This window comes from Podarcis filfolensis (genome assembly GCF_964270895.1).
Source record: "Podarcis filfolensis genome assembly, chromosome: 6".
NCBI lineage: Eukaryota > Metazoa > Chordata > Lepidosauria > Squamata > Lacertidae > Podarcis > Podarcis filfolensis.
This window is the reverse complement of record NC_139609.1, coordinates 93,729,526-93,746,469: the sequence shown is the minus strand read 5'-3', so window position 1 is coordinate 93,746,469 and position 16,944 is coordinate 93,729,526. Positions and strand designations below refer to the sequence as shown.

Genomic DNA, 16,944 nt, shown 5'->3' with positions numbered 1-16,944 from the left:
ATGCTGAGGCAGAATAAAAAGGCAAACTGTTCCCTGATGGCGGGAGCAAGAGAGTCTCCACCATCACATTCCTGGAGCATTCGAGCCGAGCTTTTGCGGACCTCGGGGAAATCAGAGCAAACAGCTGCCTCCTACATGGAGGCGTTGGCAGTCATGAGCCGTTCCCTTTGCCCTTTCTCACCGCCGCACTCCAGGACTGGCGCGAGGGCACACGGGGAGCCCCGTCCAGTTCGGCACTTGCCTCTTCCCTTGTCATGTCGACCCACATGGACTACAACTCCTGCCCTAGAGATTGCCCCACCATGGATAGCCTGGAAAGGCAGCTGATTTGCCCCATCTGTTTGGAGATGTTTACCAAGCCGGTGGTCATCCTGCCCTGCCAGCACAACCTGTGCAGGAAATGCGCCAACGACATCTTTCAGGTGAGCCGTGAACATGCCTGGGTTTGCAGCTTGGCTTGGTTTTCATTTTAGGGCTAAGCGCATAAGTGTTCAAAGAGAGAAGTTGGCACCAGGGATATGGAATCGCTAGCAAAATGCCCGTTGTCATTGCAGGTGGCATGAGCTTTGGGGAAGGGCCTGTGTCTTGCAAGATCACTGGGTGAATCTGTGTGGACTGACGGACACATGCTATAAGCGACCCCTGTATGGTGGCGAGGGGAAACGCCTGGTTCGCTGTTTGGATTTTAAAAAAATAATTATGGAGTTACAAGAGGGCTGGGGAAGCTTTTGCCGACTGAGGGTTGCTTTTCCTTCTGGGGGGGCCACAGGCTAGACACAGGGCAAAGGTGGGCAGAACAAATAATGCCAATTTTACCTTTGTTAGTTACTTTTACCTGCACATCCCTCTGTATCCTACAGCAAGACTAGTAACAGGTACATCGGAGGACAAGGACACATTGAGCGCAGGCAAAAACACTCAAGGAGGGTGTCAAAGTGTTGAGGGGTGTGGCCTGGGAGTAATGGGCGTGGCCTGTGGAAGAAGGGGTGTGGCCTAGGGAGAGCTCGGGGTCCCAGTAATAATAATAATAATAATAATAATAATAATAATAATAATAATAATAATAATTTTATTATTTGTACCCCCGCCCATCTGTCTGGGTTTCCCCAGCTACTCTGGGCGGCTTCCAACAAAGATTAAAAAACATTAAAATGTCACACATTAAAAACTTCCCTGAACAGGGCTGCCTCCAGATGTCTTTTAAATGTTAGGTAGTTGTTTATTGCCTTGTCATCTGCTGGGAGGGCGTTCCACAGGGCGGGTGCCACTACCGAGAAGGCCCTCTGCCTGGTTCCCTGTAGCTTTGCTTCTTGCAATGAGGGAACCGCCAGAAGGCCCTTGGAGCTGGACCTCAGCATCCGGGCAGAACAATGCGGGTGGAGACGGTAGTGAGGCCTGAAGGGCTGCATTTGGCCCCCACCCCTGAGGTTCCCCACCCCTGTGCTATAAGATGGCTAAGGACATGGTACCTATTTATAGAACGGAATGGTTTGCAAAAAGCAGAGAGGGAGAAATACTTATCCATAGCTCTAGAACTGGGGGGGGGGGGTCAGCTGATGAAACTGAATGTACTTCAGCCACAGTATCCGCTGCCTCGTGGGACATATTCGGGAGAAGAAAAGGCTAAAGAGTTAACCCTGCACAAATTTGGTGTGGAGTCCCTAAGACTGTTGGGTGGCGCCTTGTACACCTCCTTCAGCCAAGCTGGTGCCAAACGTCTTGCTCTGCTTTCCTTAGGACCCCATCAGTGAGGCCGAGAGGGTGGTCTTGTCATCTGGGCAGCGCAAGACCTCCAGCCACACTGCCCAGGCTTGCCCCCCACCCCCCCCAGAGGTATCCTTGGTTGCTGCTAATGCACCAAAAACAATGCTGGAGGCAGCAGTTACGAGTTCCCAATCTATTCAGCCACAGCAGGTGCTGTCATTCTCCAGCAGTTGGACTTCACCCCCAGAGGTGCACTACCTTGTCTCTCGAGATAGACAGATGACGACGACTTCAGCTGCCATTCTCCACCCAGTGTGTGTGATTTCCTTGTCGGAATCCAGTCATTTGTTTAAAACCAAATGTCAGCGCCAAACACTAGAAAATTCAGTTGCCGATATAAAACACCACATGGGACAAATCGAGAAACATTTGCTTAAGGTGTGTTTTCATCCTGGTGTAATGCAGTGCTAGCACTGTGCAACTGCCGCAGGCCTTGTAGTCGCAAAGAGCACATGATTGTTTGAACTGGCCCAAAATCAAAAATAAGAACCGCTGTTTTATCAGAAGGGGATTCCCCAAGGAATCTTTCCCCCTTGGAACTTTATAGAGTGCTGCAAAGCATAAGGACCTGCGGCTTGCATCCAACTAAATTTTACTCAAGAGCTGAGCCACTGAAATGAGTGTATTTAAGGTACTTCATTCATTCCAGTGGCTCTGAGAAGGCTTAGCATTCTCACCCTATGTCTTCCACTGTGGGCCCCTCCCTACAGATGGGGATTTTTTTTGGGGGGGGGAGGGTTGTGAGTGCATTCTGCAACATGTCGCTGACACAAGAATAGCCCATTAGTGGTGGATTTATAATGGACTGTCCACAAATCATTCTGCTTTGCTACTTGTTCTGTGATGCTTGCCCCAAAGTTATTGCATTATTGCCATCTGGAAGGGCACAATGAAAATGTGCCAACCCCTTGCCCCACGAAACACTTGTTTATTTATTCTATTTATATACCCAGGGCAGTGTACAGCATTAAATACATAATTTACATAGCATAATAATAAAAGACAATAAAACCGCTGGAGAGAGAAAAAATCATAGTAACAGTCCTGTCCCCCTTTTCAAAAGGCTGTGGATTGCTTAATGGCTGAAGGTCTAGATAAATAGGAATGTTTTTGTCTGGTGCCTAAAGACATTTAATGATGGTGCCAGGCAAGTCTCTCTGGGGAGAGCACTGGACAAGTGGGGAGTCACCACGGAAAAGGCCCGTCCTCGTGTTGTCACCCTCCAAACCACAAGGTCTGGGTCGGCTTGTATGGGAGAGGTGGTCCTTAAGTTATTGAGGTCCTGAGTCGTGTATGGTATAAAGTTATAGGATTGCAGCAGGAAGTTAATGGGGCTTGCACCGATTGGAAAGGAAGTGGCATGTCCCACCTGCAACTTTTGCAAATACAGAGAGTATTGAAAGCAGGGTAACTGCCCTGATACCATCATGAATGCACAGCTGAAAGGACGTTTGGAGGGGTCCTTTATTTTGGCTGCAGCTACAGGCATGTCATTGTCATGATATCCTGTATCGCAGATCCAGTCTTCAGGGGAGAGCAGCTCTGTTTATGCAGCCGAAACAACAGCCATGTACAATAGGGAGGTGTGGGTTCATTTGGGGGAACTGGATGCTAGATCAGGTGGGTCATTCACCTGATCCGGCAGGCTCTTCTGAACTTGCAGTTAAGACTACCCAAAGGAGGAGCAGAAATGACCAAAGGATGAGTTGGGCAAGTAACCTCATCATCATCCCAGGGCCGCTGCTGTTGCCAGTGATGACTCATTCCTGCAACACTCCCCTTGGGCACGTCACATGGGGAGCAACACTGTTCAAGCCAAATAGCAGAGGAGGGGGGCCACCTGTGGCATCTGAGTCAACAGAAGAGGCACAGGACAGGGACGGAGGAAGCCCCTAGGACACCTGGGGCGAAGTGCCCAGAGGCAGGGCACTCGGTGCCCATATGGACAGAATGGGGCGCTCGGCGTTCCATGCCATCCCTATGGGCAGCGTGGCGCACCCCATCTCTAAGGGCGCTGTGCGCTCCGTGTTGTCCCATGCCATCCCTATGGGTGCCACATGCCACGGGGCATGCGGTGCCCATAGGGATGAGACACAGCGCCCATAGGGACAAGACGTGGCACTGGTGCACGGTGCCCATACGGGATGGGGTGTGCAGCAGGGCCTCAGAGAGCCAGTGTGGTGTAGTGGCTAAGAGCGTGGACTCGTAATCTGGTGAACCGGGTTCGCTTCCCCGCTCCTCCACATGCAGCTGCTGGGTGACCTTGGGCTAGTCACACTTCTTTGAAGTCTCTCAGCCCCACTCACCTCACAGAGTGTTTGTTGCGGGGGAGGAAGGGAAAGGAGATTGTGAGCTGTTTTGAGACTCCTTTGGGTAGTGATAAAGCGGGATATCAAATCCAAACTACTACTACTACTATTCTTCTTCTTCTTCTTCTTCTTCTTCTTCTTCTTCTTCTTCTTCTTCTTCTTCTTCTTCTTCTTCGCAGCCGCCCTACAGCTGGGGGTGGGGAGGCAGTGGGCGGACAGCGCGGAGCCTGCGGGAGCCGAGACATGTGGCTCATGTGCCCTGCAGGCCCCACTGTGACGAGTGCCACCCGCCATTTTGTCACCCCCTTCAGGGTGACACTCGGGGCGGACCGCACCCCCCTTCATATGTCCCTTGCACAGGATAAAGGTAAAGGGACCCCTGAGTTGTGACTGACTGGGGTTGCGGCGCTCATCTCACTTTATTGGCCGAAGCAGCTGGCGTACAGCTTCCGGGTCATGTGGCCAGCATGACTAAGCCGCTTCTGGCGAACCATAGCAGCGCATGGAAATGCCGTTTACCTTTCCACTGGAGCGGTACCTATTTATCTACTTGCACTTTGACGTGCTTTCGAACTGCTAGGTTGGCAGGAGCAGGGACCGGGCAACAGGAGCTCACCCCGTGACAGGGATTTGAACCACCAACCTTCTGATCGGCAAGTCCTAGGCTCTGTGGTTTAACCCACAGTCCCACCCGTGTCCCTCTTCCACAGGATACTGTGCCCTAAATGGGGAGGTGCCTCCAAACTCTCTGCAATGGACAGCAGTGTTCTCGTACTGAGATGCCAGCGCCCCAGCCCTACTGGTACGCAATGGACAGATGGACCAGGAACCCAACGCACTATCTCTCTGTTCTACACAGGGATTGCCAGCTCAGAAGTGGCCCTTATCCTGCTTCTGACCCTGCAGCTGTTGTGGGACTGGGTGCAAACATAGCGTGGTACTAATCCAAACTGTGCACGTGCAGATTCATCATCATCATCATTATTCCATTAAGAGGAAAGCATGAGGAAAAACCCAGTGCAGAAGTGCTTAGAGGTAATGATATTGAAAAGAATGATTGCTGACCTATAGTTATCACATTGCCTGGAATCAATCCAGGGCACTTGGATAGCAGCCGAGTTTAAACAATGCTGCTGTCAGCATAAAAAATGCTTTGCCTTTAAGGCTTCAACTAAATGACTTGCTTATGAAGCACAGAATTGTAGGGTTGGAAAGGGACCTTAAGAGTCATCTAGTCCAACCCCCTACAACATGCTGCTCTGAGGGTGCATTTCAGGGGGAGATGATGATGATGATGATGATGATGATGATGATGATAATAATAGAATTATTTATACCCCGCCCATCTGGCTGGGTTTCCCCAGCCACTCTGGGCGGCTTCCAACACAATATTAAAATACAGTAATGCACCAAACATTAAAAGCTTCCCTAAACAGGGCTGCCTTCAGATGTCTTCTAAAAGTCAGATAGTTGTTTATTTCCTTGACATCTAGTGGGAGGGCGTTCCACAGGGCGGGTGCCACTACCGAGAAGGCCCTCTGCCTGGTTCCCTGTAACTTGGCTTCTTGCAGTGAGGGAACCGCCAGAAGGCCCTCGGCACTGGACTTCAGTGTCTGGGCAGAACGATGGGGGTGGACACGCTCCTTCAGGTATACTGGGCCTTTGAGGCTGTTTAGGGCTTTAAAGGTCAGCACCAACACTTTGAATTGTGCTCGGAAACATACTGGAAACCATTGTAGGTCTTTCAAGATTGGTGTTATGTGGTCTCGGCGGCCGCTCCCAGTCACCAGTCTAGCTGCCGCATTCTGGATTAGTTGTTACCTTCAAAGGTAGCCCCACGTAGAGCGCATTGCAGTAATCCAAACGGGAGATAACCAGAGCATGCACCACTCTGGTGAGACAGTCCGGGGGCAGGTAGGGTCTCATCCCGCATACCAGATGGAGCTGGTAAACAGCTGCCCTGGACACAGAATTGACCTGTGCCTCCATGGACAGCTGTGAGTCCAAAATGACTCCCAGGCTGCACACCTGGTCCTTCAGGGGCACAGTTACCCCATTCAGGACCAGATCAGTGTTTGCCAACACTTCAGCAAGCCCAAGAGGCTCAGTGGCTTAGACCACAGCGCCACCCATGTCCCTGACAATGGAGCCTTTGGATCCATTGGGTGGAGAACAGAAAGGGTCTCTTTGTGTAAAAATTAGCCTACTGTACAAAGGTAAAATGTATCTTACTCTGCTCACTTTGGCTTTGACCCTGCTCAAAGCATCTGGCATGTGCCCGCTCCCCAAAAAACTTGCCTAAAAGGGAATGCAACCCCCAGGCTGAAGAAGGTCCCCCACCCCTGATCTAGGCCAGTGTTCTCTACTCTGGCTCGTAGTAACCATTTGGGGCATCCATTCGGTTCCTAAGTTGGGTGGTGTGCTTATAGGGGGCTGCCTCTAGAGGTATAAATGACCATCAGTCTTTGAAAAGCTGGTATCGAGTCCACCCACTTGGTTGTATTAATTTAGCTGAATAGCTATAAGGGAAATTTGAACGAATGTGCAATTAATCATTATTGCTTTTGAATGTTATTGTGCTGTTATCTTCCTTAGCTGGTTGTGCAAATTGCTATTCTGAATAACGCTTTTTATAGGGTAGGGCCGTACGACAAGGCTGTATATTGTCTCCCTGCTTATTTAACTTATATGCAGAATTCATCATGCGAAAGGCTGGGCTGGATGATTCCCAAGCCGGAATTAAGATCGCCGGAAGAAATATCAACAACCTCAGATATGCAGATGACACAACCTTGATGGCAGAAAGTGAGGAGGAATTAAAGAACCTTTTATTGAGGGTGAAAGAGGAGAGCGCAAAATATGGTCTGAAGCTCAACATCAAAAAAACTAAGATCATGGCCACTGGTCCCATCACCTCCTGGCAAATAGAAGGGGAAGAAATGGAGGCAGTGAGAGATTTTACTTTCTTGGGCTCCATGATCACTGCAGATGGTGACAACAGCAACTATAGGGTAGGGCTACCAGCGCTGGGACGAGTTTGTGGAAATAAGGGGGCAGTGGCTTCCCCAAATTTGGGAACCCACTGGGCTAGGGTCTCAGGCGTCTTTTCCTCGCCATCTGATCCTTTTAACCAGAGATGTCCTAAGTCGGACCTGGGATGGTCCGCATGCAAAGTGCCTGCTCTGCGGAACTGAGCTGCGATCCCTTCCCAGAGAGCAATTAGCTATTAGCCGAAGCAATTAGCATTTCTCCTCTGCCTGCAGGTGTTTAACACTGTTGCTGTGTGCATTGTTGTTATTTGTTAGCTGGCTCCTTGAGTTCTTCTTACGCTGCTTTAGGTGCGGTGTCATGCTATTTGCTCTGTGGCACTGGTATGATTATTCTAATTAATCATTTTAGGTGGGGTTTTTGTTAGCCTCCGCTGGAGAGAGAAAGCAGGTTGGAAATCTTAGCATCAGTCAACGAAAACAAACTCTTGAGCATGAAGGCCATGCCTCTATCTAGCTCTGCACTTGCTGCGGCCTTCTCCAAGCCAAAGGCATCCTGATGTCTTGGACTACAATTCCCATCAGCCCATGCTGGCTGGGGCAGATGGGAGATGTAGTCCTGCACATCTAGATGGCCCCAGGTTGGCAAAGACTAGTCTTTGTTGTTGTAGTTTAGTTGTTTAGTCGTGTCCGACTCTTCGTGACCCCCTGGACGAGAGCACGCCAGGCACTCCTGTCTTCCACTGCCTCCCGCAGTTTGGTCAGACTCATGCTGGTAGCTTCGAGAAAACTGTCCCACCATCTCGTCCTCTGTCGTCCCCTTCTCCTTGCGCCCTCCATCTTTCCCAACATCAGGGTCTTTTCCAGGCAGTCTTCTCTTCTCATGAGGGGGCCAAAGTATTGGAGCCTCAGCTTCAGGATCTGTCCTTCCAGTGAGCACTCAGGGCTGATTTCCTTCAGAATGGAGAGGTTTGATCTTCTTGCAATCTCAAGACTAGTGTACTGTGATTTAATTTCAGGGGGGCTGAAGCATTTGGGTGGGAAGATACCAAATCCTGACATTTTCCCCCAAGACATTTGCTTGCTTTGCAGGGCTTAGATTCCTTCCTCAGGCTACGTCCAGACAGATTTGGATAACTAGGGGATTGCGACTGTTCTAATTTCCAGCTCCTTCCGTTCTCCTGAGAGATGCCTGACACCTGCCTTCACACGATTAAATGTCTTGCGTTTTGCTCTTGGCTTCTGGCCTTTGGTTTCTTGTAAAAATATCATCAGTCCTTCTTGAGCAGCCCACGTAACTTGTCTGCTTCCTGGCAGCCTCTCTGGAGGTTTCCACGATGACTTTCATTATAACACCTGTTCTGAGCCGAAGTTGTGATATATTTCAATAGCTGTGTTTTTGAAGACTCACTGGGACAATTTAGTCACCTTTTATGAAGCTCAACATGGCCTCAGTCAGAATAAAGGCAACTCAATAAAATAATAGTAATAGTAATAATAATAATAATAATAATAATAATAATAATAATAATAATAATAATTTGTACTCCGCCCATCTGTCTCGGTTTCCCCAGCCACTCTGGGCAGCTTCCAACAAACATTAAAAATACATTGAAATGTCGCACATTAAAAACCTCCCTGAACAGGGCTGCCTTAAGATGTCTTCTGAATGTCAGGTAGTTGTTTATCGCTTTGACATCTGATGGGAGGGCGTTCCACAGGGCGGGCGCCACCACCAAGAAGGCCCTCTGCCTGGTTCCCTGTAGCTTTGCTTCTCGCAGGGAGGGAACCACCAGAAGGCCCTTGCGCTGGATCTCAGTGTCCGGGCAGAACGATGGGGATGGAGACGCTGCTTCAGGTATACTGGACTGAGGCCGTTTAGGGCTTTAAAGGTCAACACCAGCACTTTGAATTGTGCTTGGAAACGTACTGGGAGCCAATGCAGTGGCTTATTATTGTTCTAGAATGATTAGAGATGAATTTAAAGATCGGTCCAAATACAAAAATGTAAATTTGGTCCCTTGTAAACTCTGGCTCATTTATATTTCACTTTCTCAACCCTCCCCATTGCCTGAGAGGGACATCATGCCTGGATTACCCGAATGTTTTAAAACTGCGATTGACAACATATATATAATTATGAGGTTTTTTGTGGGGGAAGTGGGCTGTATGCTGGGACCCTTCTAACCCCTGGATCCAGCAAGTGTTAAAATAGAAGCAAGGATTCAAATTCCTGGTGAGGTGATAGCTTAGTGAATGGGCCATTAAGGAAACAAAGGTAGTGGATCTGTGTCAGATGAGAAATGGGTAGGCACCCCTCCCTCAAATGGCTGATAGTTAGACAGACACAGGCCAGAGTGGAGAGAGGAGTGATGCCAGCTAGATGCTAGGAGTGGAAAAGCAGCAGGTTGAGAAGCCAGAGAGATATCTCTGCCTGATTTCTGTCTGAATACAGTCGTACCTTGGTTCTCGAACGGAATCCGTTCCAGAAGTCCGTTCAAATTCCAAAAACGTTCGAAAACCAAGGCGTGGCTTTCGATTGGCTGTAGGAGCTTCCTGCACTCAATTGGAAGCAGCGTAAGCCGCGTCGGGCGTTCGGCTTCCAAAAAACGTTTGCAAACCAGAACACTCACTGCTGGTGAGTGTTGCAGCATTCGGGAGCCAAAACATTCGAGTTGCAAGGCGTTCGAGAACCAAGGTACAACTGTACAAGGCTGCATCTATGGGCGAAATCAACACCCTTTTTGGGGTGTTAATGCTGTGAACCCCTCCATCACAGGCTCAGGCTGTAGATAGGTGGAAAGAAACCTAATAATAATAATAATAATAATAATAATAATAATAATAAACCAGCACGGGTGGCGCTGTGGTCTAAACCACAGAGCCTAGGGCTTGCTGATCAGAAGGTCGGCAGTTCGAATCCCCACGATGGGGTGAGCTCCCGTTGCTCGGTCCCTGCTCCTGCCAACCTAGCAGTTTGAAAGCACATCAAAGTGCAAGTAGATAAATAGGTACCACTACAGTGGGAAGGTGAATGACGTTTCTGTGCGCTGCTCTGGTTCGCCAGAAGCAGCTTAGTCATGCTGGCCACATGACCCGGAAGCTGGACGCCGGTTCCCTTGGCCAATAAAGCGAGATGAGCGCCGCAACCCCAGAGTCGTTAACGACTGGACCTAACGGTCAGGGGTTCCTTTACCTTAAACCAAGTATCATAAATAATAATAATAATAATAATAATAATAATAATTTTTATTTATATCCCGCCCTCCCCAGCTGAAGCTGGGCTCAGGGCGGCTAACAACAATCAAAATAATCCAACATTCTAAAAACATTCATTATAAAATTAATTAAAATCAAATTGATGGCAACTATTAAGCAAAATTCTGTGCAGATTGCCAGAGGAGGGGGTCAGGCTGCGCCCCGACCAAAGGCCTGGTGGAACAGCTCTGTCTTGCAGGCCCTGTGGAAAGATGTCAGGTCCCGCAGGGCCCTAGTCTCTTGTGACAGAGCGTTCCACCAGATTGGAGCCGCGGCCGAGAAAGCCCTGGCTCTAGTTGAGGCCAGCCTAACCTCTCTGTGGCCTGGGATCTTCAGGATGTTTTTATTTGCAGACCGTAAATTTCTCTGTGGGACATACCAGGAGAGGCGGTCCCGTAGGTACAAGGGTCCTAGGCCGTATAGGGCTTTAAAGGTTAAAACCAGCACCTTAAACCTGATCCTGTACTCCTCCGGGAGCCAGTGCAGCTGGTATAGTACCGGACACTACATTCTCTGATGTGCTTTGTTTCCAAAAGGAAACAGGAACGCTAGGTAAGCGCCTGGAATCCTGCAATAATACACACACACACACACACACACACACACACACACACACACACACAGGTTTTTTTTTAAAGATATTTATTGAAGTTTTACAAAAACATAAGTTTACAAAATGAAAAAAGGTCATATAAAAAGAAAAAGATACAAAAAAAGAACATAGAAAAATACATGAAAAAGAATAAAGAAGAATAAAAATACAAAATACAAAAGACTTTGAACTTTGAAACTTTGAACTCATTAGCTTATTTCCTTGGCTTCCTCACACCTCCCCTTTTTGTATTCCCATTTAAATAATCAAAGCAGCAAATCCTTACCCTCTTTCGTTTATCTTAACTCTATATCTTAACATATTATAACTCTATATTTTCATCCATTATCAATTCATTTTTGCATATTCTTATTAACTTTGTTGCTAATGCCACTTATTTTCAATCCAACATCATTTTAACATTCATTAATTTTACAGTATTTCTGAAGATAGTCTTCAAATTTCTTCCAGTCTTCACATGGGTTTGGGACGTGTCCCTGCCTCCAAAACATCTCTTCTGTGTGTTTCAGTCTCGAGGAACGACCTTGGGCTCTGCAGGGAGGTTTCGCTGCCCGTCCTGCCGCCATGAAGTGGTCCTTGACAGACATGGCATCTACGGACTGCAAAGGAACCTTCTGGTTGAAAACATCATTGATATTTATAAGCAAGCATCAGCCAGGGGGCCAGAGAGGTATGTGATACCCAACAGTCATTGTGTATGTTTGTGGGTGCGTGTGTGTGGGAGCGTCTTGCACACCCCAAAATGTGGGCAAATGTGGACTTGTAAAAGGATAAAAGAGCATTGGGAAATGATTCATAATGAATTGAAAACGTTGTTTAAAAGTACTTTACTAAAAAAAACAAGAGTCCTTTCAGTTGGGGATAATTTAGATTGAAATTCCCAGGTGTCAAAAACGATGATTTATGTATGCTACAACTGCGGTCCGCGTTTCGTTAGCCCCCAAATGGAAAACGAGCGAAGTCTCAACCAAAGAAGAATGGCAACTTAAGTTGACGAAATATGCTCAACTCGCAGACTTAACATATAGAGTAAGAGAACAAGAAGAACATACGTTTAAAGAAGATTGGAAAACGTTTATTGAATGTATGGGAAATAATTGTGTACAGCTGAAAACGTTGGCAGAACGAAGATGAATTAAACAAGTATAAACAAGTTTTGATGGATGTAATAATGGGATGCTGCTTGGTATGGTTTTTTATAAAATATGCAGCGATTTAGGATATGTAAAATGAACCATGGAAAGAGAAGATGGGAAGTCATTGATATGTTAAGGATTTAAAATGAGTGTTTTAAATTGTAAAACAGAAAATTTAACTATATATTGTGGGCAAATATTTCATCCCCCCCCCGATATTTCATAGATTCATATAATTGTAAGGTTTGGAAAGGACCCCAGGGATCTTCTAGTCCTACCCCCTGCAATGCAGGAATCTCCAGCGGTGTAGCGTGGGTTGTCAGCACCCGGGGCAAGGCAAGTAATTTGCGCCCCCTAACCCCTAACCTGCCGCCGCTGCCAGCTTCTTCTTGCTGCTGCCTGGTCTGGTCTGGTGTGGTTCTCTCCCGCGCTCAGCGCTGCGCTGTGCGGCCGCTGCACTGTCCCTCCCCCAGATAGTCCCTTGCCCTCGCTCCGCACCGCACGCCTGGCACCCACCCCCTCCACAGTGGGCGGCGACCCGGCGGCTCGGATCGGATTCGCACAGCCAGCACTGCAGTGAGAGAGAGTGAGTGAGCCAGGTAGGGGCAGAGAGCTGTGAGTGCGAGCGCGCGCCCCCCAGATGTTGCGCCCGGTGCGGCCGGCCCCCCCTGCACCCCCCACGCTACGCCACTGGGAATCTCAACTAAAGCATCCATGACGGATGGCTATCCATCCTCTGTTTAAAAGCCCCCAAGGAAGGACAGTTCACAACCTTCCGAGTCAGTTTGTTCCACTGTCAAATGCCTCTTACCTTTGGAAAGTTCTTGCTAATGTTTCATCGGAGTCGCCTGTTTTGTAATTTGAACCCATCAGTTTGAGCATCAGAGAACAAGTTGGCCCCATCTTGTGTGTGAAAAGCCTTTGAGATATTTGAAGATGGCAACATAATTTTTTTTTGAAATGATTGAATTGGCAAAAATGGCGGCAACAATTAGAATGCAATCTGATCAAAATCTCAAACAGGAATGGAAATGTGTAGAGGAATACATGACCCAAAGATGCTCCAACAAGAATTTATTGATATGTCATAGACTGATTTCACAAAGTTAAGTTAAGCAGATATATAAGATTGAATGTTTAATTATTAAGATACAAAATTACAATCTCAATAATGAAGTTACAAAATAATCACAAGGAAGTCACGCACGGGTGGAGGGAAGACGCAGGGCAAGAAATAAGAAATGGATAAATGTTGGTACATAATGAAATGTGAAAATGTGAATTTACGAATATAATGTATATGTATCATTATTTAAAGATTTCATTTATGTATTGCAACATTAAAAATAAATAAATAAATAAATAAATAAATAAATAAATAAATAGGGGGGGGGGAATAAAATAAAAAAGAGATATTTAAAGATGGCTCTCATATCACACCTCAGTCTTCTCTTACCCAAACTAAACACACCCAGCTCTTTCGTTTTTTATAAATATTTATTAGAATTTTCAATTTTATACAAACAAAAAAGAAAAAGAAAAAAAATATTAAAAACAAATCAATTTCAATATCAATTTTCAATAACATATTTCCTTGACTTCCTCATACCTCCCCTTCTTGTTTTCTAGTTCAAATTGTTTATCCAGCAAATCCTAATCTCTTAACATTCCATTTAACTAACACCTTATTTTCCAATCAACTTCTTAAATTTTGTAACTTGAACAATATTTATACCAATTCTTTTTACCATAACAGCTAGAGACCACATAAATTCAATCCAGCATCTTTCAAAGTTCATTAATTTTGCAATATTTCTGTAAATAGTCCTTAAATTTCTTCCAATCTTCTTCTGCCGACTCTTCTCCCTGGTCGCGGATTCTGCCAGTCATTTCTGCCAGTCCCATACAGTCAATCAACTTCATCTGCCATTCTTCCAGAGTGGGTAGATCTTGCGTCTTCCAGTGCTTTGCTATAAGTATTCTTGCTGCTGTTGTGGCATACATAAAAAAAGTTCTATCCTTCTTTGGCACCAAATGGCCGACTATGCCCAAGAGAAAAGCCTCTGGTTTCTTCAAGAAGGTATACTTAAATACCTTTTTCATTTCATTATAAATCATCTCCCAGAAAGCCTTAATCTTTGGGCACGTCCACCAAAGGTGAAAGAATGTACCTTCAACCTCCTTACATTTCCAACATTTATTATCAGGCAAATGATACATTTTTGCGAGCTTGACTGGTGTCATGTACCACCTGTATATCATTTTCATAATATTCTCTCTTAGGGCATTACATGCCGTAAATTTCATACCGGTGGTCCACAACTGTTCCCAGTCAGCAAACATAATGTTATGTCCAACATCTTGTGCCCATTTAATCATAGCTGACTTAACCGTTTCATCCTGTGTATTCCATTTCAGCAGCAAGTTATACATTTTTGACATGATCTTAGTTTTGGGTTCTAGCACTTCTGTTTCTAATTTAGATTTTTCCACCTGGAAGCCAATTTCTTGTCCAAATTATAAGCCTCCATTATCTGAAAATAATGAAGCCAGTCCTGCACTTTATTTTTTAGTTTCTCAAAGCTCTGCAATTTCAGTCTGTCTCCTTCTTGTTCCAAAATTTCCCAATATTTTGGCCATTTGGCCTCCATATTGAGCTTTTTCTGGGCTTTCGCTTCCATTGGTGACAACCACCTTGGGGTCTTATTTTCCAATAAATCCTTGTATCTAATCCAAAGATCTCCTAACAATATGATTTTTAAATGCTTTATGTGCTTTAACCTTGTCATACCACAAATATGCATGCCATCCAAAAACGTTGTTAAAACCTTCTAGGTCCAAAATGTCTGTGTTTTCAAGAAGCAGCCAGCTCTTTCAACCTCTAGGCACTTATTTGATTAGTCACCTACATCCAATGATCCTGAGTAGCAGAGACTTGACTGGAGAAAACAGAAAGCATGGGAAGAAATTTAGAGAGGGAGAGAGAGCACTCAGTGATTTTTTAAAATAACTTTTTCAAAAATTAACTTTTTCAAATTCTTTTGAACAACCATCCGAATAAATCTCTCATATCCGTTGACTTCCCACCCACCTTTCCATGTTGTTCTTTCCTTATAAAGCTGCTATACTACTTAAATTTTACCCTTTATATACGTTAATTATAAATGATTAAAGTGCAATTCTCATCTACTGCTGTTCTTCAAATCCTGCATACATTTTAAACGCCTGCGTAACATTTTTTTTTAAAAAATCAGGGTCGTGAAATGTTTCAGCTGGCCACTAGAGGTCTCTGTATGCCACAGAAAAAGAGATTTTAATCAACATTTCAGACCCCTTTCCCCCTCCCTTCATGTAGCTGGTGAATTTTGCTATAGGAGGAAAGTAAAAGGACGCCCAGGTGACCAAGGGCAGCCTTGTAGCAGGATGAGACCAAAGGCCTATCAGATGGAGCATCGTTTGTTGCTCACAGTGGACAACCAGACAACCAAATGGGGAACCCACAAGCAAGATAGGAGGGCAATGGGCCACTTTTGCTGCTGGCCCAGCGACTGGTAATTCAGAGGCATGCTGCCTCTGACCATGGACAGAGAGCATATAGCTGTGGTGAGACTAGTAGCCACAAAGAGGGCCTTTAAATCCCCTTTAAAGCCACCACAGTTGAGAGCAGTCAGTTTCCTGCCGTGTGAATAAGAGATCCCTTCGTTTTTGCTGGTTCCGAATCTCCTGCCAGCCAGAAAGGAGACTGAGGGTGTTGAAGGGGGCAGAAATTGAGCCCCACTCCCACCCAAACTGAAATGGAAAGAGTTTAGCCTACACTCGAGTAGGACCCTGGCAGAGACACATGCCCGACTGGCATGTTCTCTCGCTCCTGGTCGATCGTTCGGGAACTTCATAAGCTTTCTTCAGCCCGAACATCACAGTGACCGATGCCAACAGACACCAGCACACTTAGCGTCCAGGTCTGTTTTTCACTGTAGCCACAATATGTAATAATAATAATAATAATAATAATAATAATAATAATAATAATAATTTATTATTTATACCCCGCCCATCTGGCTGGGTTTCCCCAGCCACTATCGGCTGCTTCCAACTGAATATTAAAAACAATACAGCATCAGACATTAAAAACTTCCCTAAACAGGGCCGCCTTCAGTTGTCTTTTAAAATTAAAATAGTTGTTTATTGCCTTGACATTTGCTGGGAGGGCGTTCCACAGGGCAGGCACCACCACCGAGAAGGCCCTCTGCCTGGTTCCCTGCAAGCTCACTTCTGGCAGTGAGGGAACTGCCAGAAGGCCCTCAACGCTGGACCTCAGCCTCCAGGCAGAACGATGGAGGTGGAGACGCTCCTTCAGGTATACTGGACCGAGGCCATTTAGGGCTTTAAAGGTCAGCACCAACACTTTGAATTGTGCTCAGAATGAAGCCAATGAAGATCTTTCAGGACCGGTGTTATATGGTCTCGGTGGCCACTCCCAGTCACCAGTCTAGCTGCTGCATTCTGGATTAATTGCAGTTTCCAAGTCACCTTCAAAGGTAGCCCCACGTAGAGCACATTGCAGTAGTCCAAGCCAGAGATAACTAGAGCATGCACCACTCTGGCAAGACGGTCTGCGGGCAGGTAGCGTCTCAGCCTGAGTACCAGATGGAGCTGGTAGACAGCTGCCCTGGATACAGAATTAACCCACACCTCCATGGACATCTGTGAGTCCAAAATGACTCCCAGGCTGTGCAGCTGGTCCTTCAGGGGCACAGTTGCCCCATTCAGGACCAGGGAGTCCCCCACACCTGCCCCCCTGTCCCCCAAGAACAGCACTTCTGTCTTGTCAGGATTCAACCTCAATTGAAAGCACCCCCCCAAAAAAAAAGAATCAC

The 16,944-nt window shown here is 46.4% G+C and overlaps 1 protein-coding gene across 1 annotated transcript in view; it reads left to right on the top strand.

The window, feature by feature from the left end:
* Nucleotides 1–16,944, top strand: part of LOC310764541 (tripartite motif-containing protein 54-like) — a 38,670-nt gene continuing 21,726 nt past the window's right edge. The window contains exons 1-2 of the mRNA XM_083618730.1: nt 1–422; nt 11,441–11,601. Of these exons, the coding sequence (XP_083474856.1) occupies nt 255–422; nt 11,441–11,601 (329 nt within the window). The 5' untranslated portion in view covers nt 1–254. The remainder of the gene's footprint in view (nt 423–11,440; nt 11,602–16,944) is intronic.